Raw genomic sequence first — 14,334 nt, forward strand, 5'->3', positions numbered from 1 at the left:
CCAAGGAGCATACCTTCGTTTATTTCTTAATCCATGTAACACACAAAACGGATAAATATTATAATAAATAATAGTATAAGTATAAATAAATAAACACAAAGTTTGTTTACGGTTCGTATAATTTATAGGCTATGTTGTTGAATTAGAATTAAGTCATTGTTTACTCTTTCTACTCATGCGCAAAAATTCCGCTACGTCGATTTATCAATTGACATTTTATTTTCTTATGTTTCCAGTCCGTTTCTTACGTCTCCGTTGCGTCTACGTCTACGCTACGTCAAACTATAAATCCAACTTTAGACTATGCAGAACTTTTTATAAAGAATAACTTTTTTTTTCGTAAAATTAATAATAACGGAGCTATCATAAATAAAAATGATGTTGGGTGTCCGTGATTTGAGAAAAATTTAAAAAAAAATTTTTCAATTATAAACATAATTTTTAATTACAAACAACTTTTCTCAATGACAATTTTCGATATTGTGAAATATAAAGGCACTTTACTCTAAATTCTTTAAGCGAAATTCATATTTTTGGACATACCTCGTATATTATTGATAAAAATTTGATATCTTAGGTTTTAAACTATGCAGAGCACTTTATAAAGAATGACTTTTTTTTCGTAAAATTGATATTAAAAAAGTTTCCCATATGGTTCCAAGTTACACAGACACACTGTATAAAAGAGCATTCATAAATTATTCTGTTTCACTTTAAATGCATCTAAATATTGTAAATTATTTTTGGAATTGGATGTGGGAGTATGAAATAATTGACGATATGACAACACTGACATGTTAAGCAGAGATTGTAACTAGACACAAGTTACCCTTAAAATGATCATGTTAGTTATCTTTTTTAGTAGAAATGAATTTATGTTTTTTCACTGATTTATCCTTTCATTTATATGATTTAAAGATAAGACTACAATGTGTTAATAAAACAGTCATCAGACCAATACTGACATATGCAGCAGAAACACGACCTTATACAGAGAGGACAAAAAGAATGCTAGAACCAGCAGAGATGAAAACTATTCGAAAATCGATGATAAGATACTATGGGATAGAGATAGAAGTGCAGATATATGACGGGGATGCAAGGTGGATAACATTAAAACAGAAAAAAGGTAAAATAACATTGAAAAGGTAAAAAACAGAAGAGTAAAATAAAACGGCCACATAAGCCAATGACAACAAATAGAGAAGTAAAGACGGGTCGCCAATAGGAAGAAGTGGGAAGACTGTTAACAAAAGCTAAATAAAGTGTTATTAACGAAAGAACTTTCAATGGTAATTCAATCCCTGATTCAGTAATTTTCTGCAAGATTTACGCAGTTTAAAGAATTTGAAGAAACTTTGAGAATTTTAAGGAATTTAAAATTTATTTTATATTCTGATACAATACCATTTAAAAAATTAAATTTAAAAATCTTTGAGTGCTTAAATTTTAATGAATTAGAAATGGAATTGGTTGAATTTCAGTCAAGTAAGATTTAGAACCAAAAATTTGTCGATTTAAAAAATGATTTAGAAGTTATTGAAAGTAATAGCCCGATCAAAGAACAATCTGACCCAAAAAAAAAATAAAGAAAGGATAAAAATTTGGGAATAGGTAGTTGAAATTGTCTATTATTATACAGTGTGTCCACGGATGGGGTGCCCAAGAGGAAAATTTTTTTATTTTCAATTTTAGGGAAAAATCTCATTCTTGATAAAAAGTTTTGCTTGTTCTAAAACCCCATAAAACGAAATAAACTTCAAGTTTTTGAAAGCCTGCTTAATTTTGTAGCCAATTTTATGCAAATCCCCATAAATGTTTGCACCAAATTCGAAATCGTAACAATAATCTAGTGTTGCTAAGCAACAATGTAGCTTAGTAACTGTCAACTCCGATAAATAATTTGCGAATTATCATTTTTTTTTCGACAATGTTAAGCGTTCAACAAGGAATTTATCTTGTGAACTGTCATTCTTGATAAATATTTTGTGTGTTCTAAAACCCCATAAAAAGAAAACAGTATATTTTAATATCAATAACAAAACAATATTAAGGAGTAATAGGAAAACTAACAGTAAATAGCAACATTAGATTATTGTTACGATTTCGAACTTAGTACAAAAATTTATAGGAATTTACACAAAATTGGCTACAAAATTAAGCAGGCTTTGAAAAACTTATATTTTATTTTGTTTTATGAGGTTTTAGAACCAGCAAAAGTTTTTATCAAGAATGAGATTTTTTGCTAAAATTGAAAATAAAAAAGATTTTTCTCTTGGGTACCCCATCCGTGGACACACTGTATAAGAAAAAGTTTACAATTCTACACCCCCTCCATTTTTTAAAAATGGAGGGGAATACCCCCTCTCGAAGGTGAAAAATATACATTCAAAATAAGTCCGGAATTGTATAAAATGACTAATTCTAAGCAACTTTTGTTCTATAGAGCTTTTTCCCTAAGTCAATACTTTTCGAGTTACTTGCAAGTGAATATGTTCATTTTTAACAGAAAAAACATGTTTTTGGACGGTTTTTCGGAGATAACTCAAAAGTAAGTATTTCAGCGAAAAAAATATTCTTAGCAAAAATATAGCTTATAAAAAACTGAAAAAAATGGTGTATGCTTGAGGTCTATAGACCCAGCAGAAGCAGAGTTGTAGCTAATGAAAAGTAGGTTCTTCTTCATCAAATTCCAATTCGAATATTTCAATGTGAAATAACCTAAAACGGAGCAGTTTTCGGGGAAAATTCAGTTTAACTTTTTTAAAGTGTTTAAAAAAAGGTTTGTTTTTGTTTTTTAAAAAAACTTGTAACAGTAAAAGTAAGTGAGTTACGCTCAAAATATTGTTGGTCCCTTTAATTTTTTGGTAAAAAAATCGCGAAGATCACCCCATAATTAGCATCACAAATAAATTTTATCATTACCACTTCACAAGTTACTTTGCGTATGTATTATTTATATGATCTGCAAGTTTCATCGGTTCAAAGTGCTTATTTTTGAAAAAGCTGTAGTTAAAATGGCTTGAACGAGTAACTAATCACGAGTTTAGGCAAATTTTGAACAGCGATAGCATAACCAATTTTTGTCTAACAAGAGAACAAAAAAGAAAAATATTCAGAAAAGCAATACGTACATTTTATTACTCTTTAAGATTTTTGGTATCACTAATAATTTTTAAGTTAATTCTATGAACAATTTCATTTTTTTTTTCAAAATTAAAGAAAATGTTTTATTGTAAACCCAATTTTTTTCAAAAATGAGCACTTTGAACCAATGAAACTTATAGATAATATAAATAATACATAACTAATGTAACTTGTGAAGCGGTAACAATTAATTTTATATGGGAAGCTAATTAGGGGGTGATTTTCGCGATTTTTGTACCAAAAAATAAAAGGGACCAACAATATTTTGAGCGTAACTCACTTATTTTTAGAAGTTTTTTTAAAAAACAAAAATAAACCTTTTTTTAAACACTTTAAAAAAGTTATAATGAATTTTCCCCGAAAAGTGCTCTGTTTTTTGGTTATTTCACATTGAAATATTCGATTTGGAATTTGACGAAGAAGAACCTACTTTTCATTATGCTTCTACTGGGTCTGCAGACCTCACGCATACACCATTTTTTTCAATTTTTTATATGCTATATTTTCACTAAGAATATTTTTTCGCTAGAATACTTACTTTTCGAGCTATCCTCGAAAAACCGTCCAAAAACATGTTTTTTTTTGTTAAAAATGAACATATTCACTCGCAAATAACTCGAAAAGTATTGTCTTAGTGAAAAAACTCTATAGAACAAAAGTTGCTTAGAATTAGTCATTTTATCCAATTCCGGGCCTATTTGAATGTATATATTTTCACTCCTGAGAAAATATTTTTCACCCCGTATTTCCCAATTTTTGTAAAATGGAGGGGATGTAAAGTTGTAAACTTTTTCTTATATAATAATAGACAATTTCAACTACCTATTCCCAAATTTTCATCCTTCCTTTATTTTTTTGGAGGTTTTCGTAAAAGTTTGTGTTCCCTGATCAGGCTATAATTGATTATTGGATAAAATAAATAAAATTGCAGAAGATGAAATTCCTACTATGTGGAATTCAATTCCTGACACATTTAATTGTTTAAAAATATTAGCAAGAGTAATTTTATTAATATTTTCAATAATGTGGGCATGTGAATCTATATTTTCTGAATTAAATTTTATAAAAAATAATAGGTAAATATAGAAATAGAATGACGAATGAGTCTAGTTCTTCATGCGTACTGTTGAAATGAACTAAATATGAACCACATATTAAATCTTTATCATCTTGTGTAGTCACAAAAATCTCATAAAAAACAATAACCGTTTTTAACATGAATTTTGTTTCTAGCATATTGCTTTTTGTAAAACATTGATTAATAAAAAATGATTAAAGAAGAATTGCTTTTATTTTGCTTATCTAATTATACCAGGAACTTACGTATAGTTTCACCATGCTAACATTTCTAATGTTTTATTGTGGCAAGTTACTTATTCCAGCGGATACTCAATGTTTAATAGTCCAAGCTCCCTCTGCAGAAACACTACATTCATAAGTTAGTTAATTAAAATTTTTACATTTTTATATAAATTGGTTGAAAAGGTTGATGATGTTTTGATGGCAAATTTGAGTTGTTAATGCAGTCATCTCGACAAAATAGTGGAGTTGTGTGGATCTTTCTTTCACTTTATCTCTCATAGTCATACCTCACATTGTTAATTGCTGGCAACCCTACTTTGTAGCCATTTTTCACAGGCAAAACTATATATTAGGATTAGAACCTCGAGTGTGTATTTGGATTCCGAGCAGTAAAGACGTACCATATCGCTCTCGAGATCCAAGTTCCAAGTTTTTGTGCCGGTCTCGGCTATCGGCCGGGACTAGTTTATGGTAATTAGTGAAATAATAATTAAAAAACGATTTGAGTGATTAATTCTAAATTACTATTTATGTGATTAATTTTTAACTCAGTGGCGTACTATATTAAGGAAATGTACCACCAAAATCAAGTGCCAAATGGGGGGTTGTATAATGTGCCCCAAATATATACACAGCCTCAACAACCTCCAGTAATATCGCCCCCATTTTATGGATTCCCGAGCAGCCAACAGACAACAAACCAATATATCCCGCCTACTCCATTCCCAAACAATAATCACCAATATAACCAAAACCTCCCTGCACCTCAAATGGATCAACCAAATACATCAAATGCTTCCCAATACATCCTCAGTGGAGAGGAACTTGTCATGGAAAACTCAAGCGATGAAGACGACGAAACCATAGAAAATGTCCATGATTGGCAAACAGTCAAAAAAATTACAAAAAAAAGAAAAGCAAACCCCAAAGATGATAACACAACAACAATGCAAGTGAGTACAAACAACAGATTTGAACCATTAGAAAACCTAACTGATAATAATAACACACCAGTAACACCTAAACCTCCACCTATATTTATCTATGGGGTAAATGATATCAAAAAGATGACTGAAAACCTATCGACAGTCATTAAAGCAGAAGACTACCAGTCGAAAGCTCTCCCAAATGACACAATAAAAATAAACACAAAAACTATTGAGTCATACAGAAAACTTATACAGCATTTAAATAGTAGCAAAATAGTTCACCACACATACCAAGCAAAACAAGATAGAGCTTATAGGGTAGTTATAAGAAATTTACACCACTCGATGCCAGTTGAAGAAATAAAAAGTGAACTAGCTAAATCAGGGCATACTGTCCATAATATCATTAACGTATTACACAGAGTCAATAAATCACCACTGTCAATGTTCTATGTGGACCTAGAACCGAAAGAAAACAACAAACACATCTATACACTGGATTCTATCGGCAATATGAAAGTCAGCTTTGAACCTCCTCACAGAAAGAAAAATATAACACAGTGTCAGCGCTGTCAACGTTATGGACACACAAAAGCGTATTGTACAAGACCTTACGCATGCGTGAAATGTGGAGGAAGTCATCCAACGCCAGAATGTACAAAACCCAGAAATACACCAGCAAAATGTGCCCTGTGTAACGGAGAACACACTGCAAACTATAAAGGCTGCGTAATTTACAAGGACTTGCAAAATGTAAGAAATAATAGACAACGCGGAAATCAGTCAACCCATAATAATCAGAACCCACATCAAAATGTTAACCCAGCACCAACTTCACAGTATCAGAGTCAACAATCACAGTACCAACAACAGAATGGAACCCAATCCTATGCCCAAGCAGTAAGAGCAGGAAATCAAGTAGCTGACATAGGGTCTCAGATGAACTTATTCTTAAACGCATTTAAAGCAATGTTCACCCAACTAATGAATCAAAACAGCATGATCCTTACCACGCTAACAACATTAATTAATAAAATTCATTAGATCTGTTCGAATAGCCGAATGGAACGCAAATGGTTTAGCAAACCATAAAGCAGAAGTAATCCAATTCCTAGAGGACAACATAATAGACATCCTCTTTGTATCCGAAACGCATTTCACAGAAAGAAGCGTAATTAAAATACCTCAATACTCAGTCTACCACACTAGTCACCCAGATGGAACAGCCCATGGAGGAGCTGCAATAATTATAAGGAACAATATACAACATCATCAAATGCCGGAACATAAAACAGATAAGCTACAAGCAACAATACTTAATATAAATGCCAGGCCTTGGAACTTCGAAATTGCTGCAATATATAGCCCTCCTAGACATAGAATCACAACTGAAGAATACGAAGAACTATTCAACAAGCTAGGTAACAAATTCATTGTTGGAGGTGATTGGAATGCTAAGCATACGAATTGGGGTTCACGACTCATTACACCAAAAGGCAGAAGCCTACTAGATGCCATCAACAACACAAACTGCACCTACTTATCGATGGGACAACCAACGTACTGGCCGTCCGATACAAATAGACTACCAGATCTACTCGACTTCTTTATCCTAAAAGGAATTGCAGCAAACTACACAAACATAGAAGCAAGTTGGGATCTCTCGTCTGACCACACACCAATCATAGCAACAATCAGCACCCACATAATCAAACGACCTGAAATACCCAAGTTGACTTCCCCTAAAACTAATTGGTGTGAATTCAAGTACCAGCTTGACACGAATATAAATCTTGGAATCAGACTCAAAGAAAAAGATGACATAGATAAGGCTATAAACCACTTCACCTATCAAATTCAGCAAGCTGCATATCGAGCTACACCATCAACTCCAAAGCAAGAAAACAAAAATACCACTTCGAATTATATTAGACAACTAATAGTCGAAAAACGAAGAGCAAGAGGTAGATGGCAAAGAAGCCGCAACATTAATGACAAACACGAATATAATCGATTAACCAGACAATTAAAAACAGCGCTAAATGAAGCACGCAATGCCACATTTGAACACTACATTAGTACCTTGTCTAAAGAAGATCACTCAATATGGAAGGCAACAAAACACTTAAAGAGACCTACAGAACACAACTCGCCAATTAAGAAAGATGATGGTACTTGGGGAAGATCAGACGAGGAAAAAGCTTCAGCATTTGCAGAATACTTAGCTGGTATTTTTAAAGAACACCAAGTAGAGAATAATGATGATGGAAACTTAATAAGAGACTTCCTGGATAGTGCTTGCCCTATGACGCTTCCAATAACACCATTCAATACATCAGAAGTTAAACTAGAAATAGAAAAATGCAATAACCACAAAGCACCTGGATTTGACCTAATAACAGGATTAATACTGAAACATCTTCCGAGAAGAGCATTGGTCATGCTAACTACAATATACAATAGTGCAATCAGACTGACATATTTCCCAATCACATGGAAATTTGCGCAAATAATAATGATTCACAAACCGGGTAAACCTCCAAATAAAACATCTTCCTATCGGCCAATCAGCTTGTTGCCGATAATGTCTAAGATCTTCGAAAGACTACTACTTGGTAGACTGAAGAATGACATTAACCTAGATGTAGAAATACCCACACACCAGTTTGGTTTTAGAGAGAGACACTCCACAACACAACAGACTCATAGAATTATAACAAAAATCCTTACTGCTATTGAGGAAAAAAAATATTGCACAGCGGCATTCTTAGATGTAGAAAAGGCATTTGATAGAGTATGGCATACTGGACTTTTATACAAACTCAAATGTATTCTTCCAACCCCCTACTACCTAATCATGAAATCCTACATTGAAGATCGTTACTTCCAAGTAAAATATAACACAGCAACTTCCACATATTTTCCCATTAAATCAGGTGTACCACAGGGTAGTGTCCTGGGCCCTCTCCTTTACCTATTATTTACCGCAGATATCCCAACCACTGAAACAACCCAAATCTCAACATTCGCTGATGACACCACCATAATCGCTGTCAATGAGGACCCTATTATCGCGTCTGCACAACTGCAAAACCACCTTGACCAATTGGGAACATGGCTCAACAAATGGAAGGTGAAAGTAAATGAAACGAAGTCAACCCAAGTTACATTTACAAACCGAAGAGATGTATGCCCAACAATAACACTAAATGATACACAATTACCAGTCAGCACACAAGTCAAATATTTGGGACTAACCCTTGACAAAAGATTAACATGGAAGCCGCACATCCAAGCCAAGAAAACCCAGATCAACATCAAAATACGACAAATGAGCTGGCTTATTGGTCGAAAATCAAAACTCAATATTGAAAATAAATTGCTCCTGTATAAAACTATGATAAAACCAATTTGGACCTATGGTGTTCAACTCTGGGGATGCTCAAAGCCATCAAATATCAAGATAATACAAAGAGTCCAATCAAAAATATTGAGGATGATATTCAACACACCCTGGTATGTAAGCAATAAAACCCTACACGAGGACTCAGCTACACCCTTGGTAGAGGAAGAAATTCCAAGGATCACAAAGAGCTACCTTGATGGACTGAGAAGTCATCCAAATGATGAAGCAAGACTGCTGAACACTCCTCCCGAATTCGCAAGACGACTGAAGAAACTATGGCCAACAGATTTAATAAATTAAATATATACATATTGTGATCAAATGTAAAAAATTATAATAGGAGGGTTGCCACAGGGCAGCTTCTCCCTCATGTATTTAACATTCAAACTATTTGCTTATAGCTTCGATGAAGCAGATTGTAAATGAAAATATGTAATAAAAAAAAAAGATTAGAACCTTATGTATTAGAAAAAAAAATAGCTTTAATTTGATATAAAAAAAAACATACGTCTATGACATAAGATTTTTTCTTTCAAAATTGAATTACAGTGGAACCTCGATATGTCGGGTTAATTGGGACCACAGCCGATCCGGGTTAGCCGTATAATATGATAAAAATTAATAAAATACGGTATACTTACAGGTAAACTCCATTATAATTGCAAAAATATGAAATACAATATGCACAGTACATCTAAATTACGTACAGTTGTATACAGTATTGTTTATTTCTTGGTAAAAACTCAGTCAAAGTGAAAAAATGTTTGTTTTGCCTGATGAATATCGGTCCGGGTTAGCAAGACTTCCGGGTTATCAGCGGCCAACTTATTGGGGTTCCACTGTACTATTAATTTAATTTAAACTATTTGCAGCCACTTTTCACTGGCAACCTGTTACCAATGTATTCTCATGTTCTTAAATTTATATAACATCATGATTTTAATTAACTTAACTTATGAGCATAGTGATTCTGCAGTGGGACCTTGTACTATAAGTTTGAAATCCCCATACTATAAGTATGAGATCCCACTATAAGTACAAGAGTAAAAGTAGCTCTGGGTACAAACGCCCATAATATCAAATCATTCTGTGTTTACTAGTATTTATATACCTTTTTAAATCTTCCTGTTCTTTTTCTGTATTAACCTGAAAATCTTCAACCATCTCATGGTCTAGCGGTAGCATATTATTATCAAACTTCTCTGGTATAGTAGCATCTTCTGTAATCCACATTTTAGGAATATTTTTAAAAACTGGTTTGTCACTTAAAAAATATTTCATGGAATATTTCCAAAGATTGTGAATAAACGAATGTCGCTCTTGAGTATTTAGAGCCACCCATCTGTATACTTTATCTAGGTGCAAATCAAACTCTAAATTCTCTGTAGATTCCTTATGTCCATCTACAGATTTAAGTTCTACTAAAGTCCAACTACGTTTTCTTTTAAACACTTGTCTATCGGTTTGTTTTATTTGAACAAGATTGATATTAACAGGTACACCTGTTACACTAACAAGACACAAAAAGGATACTTTCTTTTTCTTCAAAAATTTGCTAACTTTACAGGAACTAATTAATATTTCTTCTTTATTATTGAAAACATAATTCTGAAGATCACGAACTGTAGCAGTAGACATTTTTGGTATTTACTATTTAGTTGATTGTACAATATATTTTTAATCGCCACTGCTAATTATATAGTATTTATTCCATATTAAATTTAAACACAAATATTACAAAATTTCCAAAACATCAACTTGATAAACTTTAGGGGGAGTGGAGTGAAGTCAGAAGTGAGATGTGAGAGTGACGAGTGACAGTGACAGCTTGCTACAAGCACGTTACAAGTATATTTTTCGTTCTTTTTATGTTAAAAAAAATGTAAGTCGCGTAGAAAATGTAAGTAGAAAAAATGCAGAAACATAAATAATGCTTGACCTGACCTAAAAATAGTTTTGGTGACTAACAGCTAAAGGGCACATGACCATCGAAACCGAGAAGAAGAGATTATTAATGACGATGATCCTTGTTTACTACGCCACTGTCGGAGTGTCGGATGTCGGATTGGTGACAGATTTTGATTTTGACAACAAATTAAGGTTAAAATAACAAAGTAATTTTTAGAATGTTTACATTTTTATTTTTTTATGATGTTAATTAATGTTTTTATTATTCCTTTTTTATTATTACAAATTTTACCAATAAATAGTGAAGAACAGGAGCCTTTCGATCCTCGAGGCCCATTAGTCAATTGTAGCTTTCTTTCATTTGAATTCATAGAATGTCAGGACCCAGTAGACCACAAAGGCAATAAGACAGCCAAAGAGGAACTTAAATATGGTTGTGTTAAATTTGGTGGGATGAAATATCACGACGTGGAAAGGACTAAAGTAGTGTGTACTGCTTTACCATCTATAGAATGTCATGGAAACCGAACTTTCTTCAGAGAAGGTGTTCCTTGTATAAAGTACTCCAACCAGTACTTTACTACCACTTTATTGTACAGTATTCTATTAGGCTTTTTAGGAATGGATAGATTTTGTTTAGGACAGACTGGAACAGCTGTAGGAAAGTTACTTACGATTGGAGGTTTAGGAGTGTGGTGGATAGTTGATATTGTTTTACTTGTTATGAACTACCTAACTCCAGAAGATGACAGTAGCTGGAATCCATATGTATAAATTATGTGAATTTTATTTGATTTCTTGTTTAGAGATATTATAATGAATAATCCCAATGAATATGTTTTTGTGCATTTTCACTATTTTAAGAAATAAATAACACAGAATATATTGATATAGTTATTTTAAGTAAGGCTGGTCAGTTACAGTGTAAAATGGGATAATGTTAAAAAACTTTAATAAATATTGAATGGGTTGCATATGTGAGTCCATATTAAATATAGTAATGAAACACAGACATACTCACAATCATTTAATTATACTTTGACAACCGGTTTCGATCTCTACAATATACAGATCATCTTCAGGTCGGCGTTACAAGTAGTTAAATGCTACAATAAGAGAAAACTTGTGTTAGAACAGTGTCTGATTGAAGAGATGTTAATAGAAAGCCAAATTTAAAAATTTTAAAAAATTTTATAAAATTTTTTTGAAATAAAGGTTTGCAACTGTTGACATTTCAGAATATTGGTATATACAAAGGCACACCTATGAGTAAAAATGCTCATAGGCATGTATGTGCAAATGGGTGCATACAGTTTGTGAATTTGTTGAGATTAAAATTTTTAACCATTAAAAAACAAAATAAACATAAGCTGACTTAAATATGCTTCCAAATTCAAAGTAGTAATAATAAAAGAGATAGTAATATTGTTCTAATCTACTTACATGCCGTTAAAAGGATTGCGTTGCAACTTAGTTGTTGTCATATTAGTACGTCCAAATTATGCTAATTGGTTTGTTGGGGTAGTGATAGGGTAAACAGACATGTTACGTAGGTTAAAACACAGTAAGATTTTGTATTTGGAATGGATCCTGAAGGAAGATGCGTATGTGAAACGGGTGATGTTTTGTTCGAATGGAGAAAGACAATGCTCCAGGGGTTGCGTATTAATTGTAGCAAAGTATGAAATGTTATTCTAGACTCTTGTACAAATGTGATGGTCTTAACTCGTAGATGTTATACGATGCGGGCAGAGGTCAAAGCATAGGAAATGACAAATAGGAAATAGTTGTAATAAATTAATCTAATTTAAGATGTGTTGTTCTCAGTAAATTAACTGAGATACTGAGAAATTTAACAGTTAATTTACTGAGAACAACACATCTTAAATTAGATTAATTTATTACAACTATTTCCTATTTGTCATTTCCTATGCTTTGACCTCTGCCCGCATCGTATAACATCTACGAGTTAAGACCATCACATTTGTACAAGAGTCTAGAATAACATTTCATACTTTGCTACAATTAATACGCAACCCCTGGAGCATTGTCTTTCTCCATTCGAACAAAACATCACCCGTTTCACATACGCATCTTCCTTCAGGATCCATTCCAAATTCGAAATCTTACTGTGTTTTAACCTACGTAACATGTCTGTTTACCCTATCACTACCCCAACAAACCAATTAGCATAATTTGGACGTACTAATATGACAACAACTAAGTTGCAACGCAATCCTTTTAACGGCATGTAAGTAGATTAGAACAATATTACTATCTCTTTTATTATTACTACTTTGAATTTGGAAGCATATTTAAGTCAGCTTATGTTTATTTTGTTTTTTAATGGTTAAAAATTTTAATCTCAACAAATTCACAAACTGTATGCACCCATTTGCACATACATGCCTATGAGCATTTTTACTCATAGGTGTGCCTTTGTATATACCAATATTCTGAAATGTCAACAGTTGCAAACCTTTATTTCAAAAAAATTTTATAAAATTTTTAAAAATTTTTAAATTTGGCTTTCTATTAACATCTCTTCAATCAGACACTGTTCTAACACAAGTTTTCTCTTATTGTAGCATTTAACTACTTGTAACGCCGACCTGAAGATGATCTGTATATTGTAGAGATCGAAACCGGTCGTCAAAGTATAATTAAATGATTGTGAGTATGTCTGTGTTTCATTACTATATTTAGTATAAATGTTGCAAAGAATATTGTAAAATTCAAACAAAACTAATTTTTAAATTTTGAAAGTTTGTCCTAGTAAAACTCACTAACTACACTTTTCAGAAAGTAGAGTAAAATCGATTAAATGGAACAAATTGTTTTTTATATTCACCTGACAATGACCTAACTATGATTTATTAAATATTAGATTAATGTTTGTATATCCTATTCCACGAACATACGCCTGTTTTGGATTACTTCGACAACGAATATTTTACTGTGCAAAATAAGAAGAACGAAAGTAAATTGCAAATTACATTGTTGTTTATAGGAATACTTATTAGCGCCATTTACTTTCGTACTTCTTATGTTGCACAGTAAAATATTCTTCGTCGAAATAATCCAAAACAGGTGTATGTTCATGGAATGGCCCATACTTGATGAGTTTTTCCAATAACACAATGATTGGATATTGTGACGATAATGAAATTGTCTCCAGAAAGTATCAAGACCTCGGGATTGAAATTGTAAGAAATAAATAGCAAAAAATGCATTATACACTCTGGGGCAAAATTAACCGCTTACCTTAAAAATGGGTCATTTTTAATGTCTCGAATTTCCTAAACCTATTGTCCGATTTAAGTGATTTTTAATAAAAAAAAAACAGCAAATCCTGTATAAAAGGTATATTTAAAATCCCTAAAAAGGGCTACATCACAAATACATAACTAGTTTTCGACTGGTTTACCAGTCATCATCAGTGCTTACATAAAGTTGATACATCCTAACCACCAAAATATAGTTTTAGTTAGTCAAGTCACACTACAGCTCAGATGTTACCTGGGGCATTTTGAGAATATTTAAAACATCCATGCTTTATTTGGCATTTTAAACTGATGTTTCCTTAACGGACCATGTTTATAGGGCTCTGACCCTCATATTTTTGTAAAACTATATTTTGGT

General features: G+C 32.4%; 2 protein-coding genes across 2 annotated transcripts in view; one reads left to right on the forward strand and one right to left on the reverse strand.

Moving 5' to 3' along the window:
* The window catches only part of LOC114337766 (exocyst complex component 1), a 103,251-nt gene extending 92,677 nt beyond the window's left edge, over nt 1–10,574 (reverse strand). The window contains exon 1 of the mRNA XM_028288300.2: nt 9,896–10,574. Coding sequence (XP_028144101.2) covers nt 9,896–10,422 — 527 coding nt within the window. The 5' untranslated portion in view covers nt 10,423–10,574. The remainder of the gene's footprint in view (nt 1–9,895) is intronic.
* A 243-nt stretch (nt 10,575–10,817) lies between these two features.
* LOC114337767 (TM2 domain-containing protein CG11103) lies at nt 10,818–11,581 on the forward strand. The gene has a single exon (XM_028288301.2). It carries the CDS (start codon nt 10,933–10,935, stop codon nt 11,464–11,466), a length of 534 nt encoding a protein of 177 aa, XP_028144102.2. The 5' UTR covers nt 10,818–10,932; the 3' UTR covers nt 11,467–11,581.
* Nucleotides 11,582–14,334: the final 2,753 nt, after the last annotated feature.

Source organism: Diabrotica virgifera, chromosome 1 (assembly GCF_917563875.1).
Source record: "Diabrotica virgifera virgifera chromosome 1, PGI_DIABVI_V3a".
In the NCBI taxonomy this organism is placed as follows: Eukaryota; Metazoa; Arthropoda; class Insecta; order Coleoptera; family Chrysomelidae; genus Diabrotica; species Diabrotica virgifera.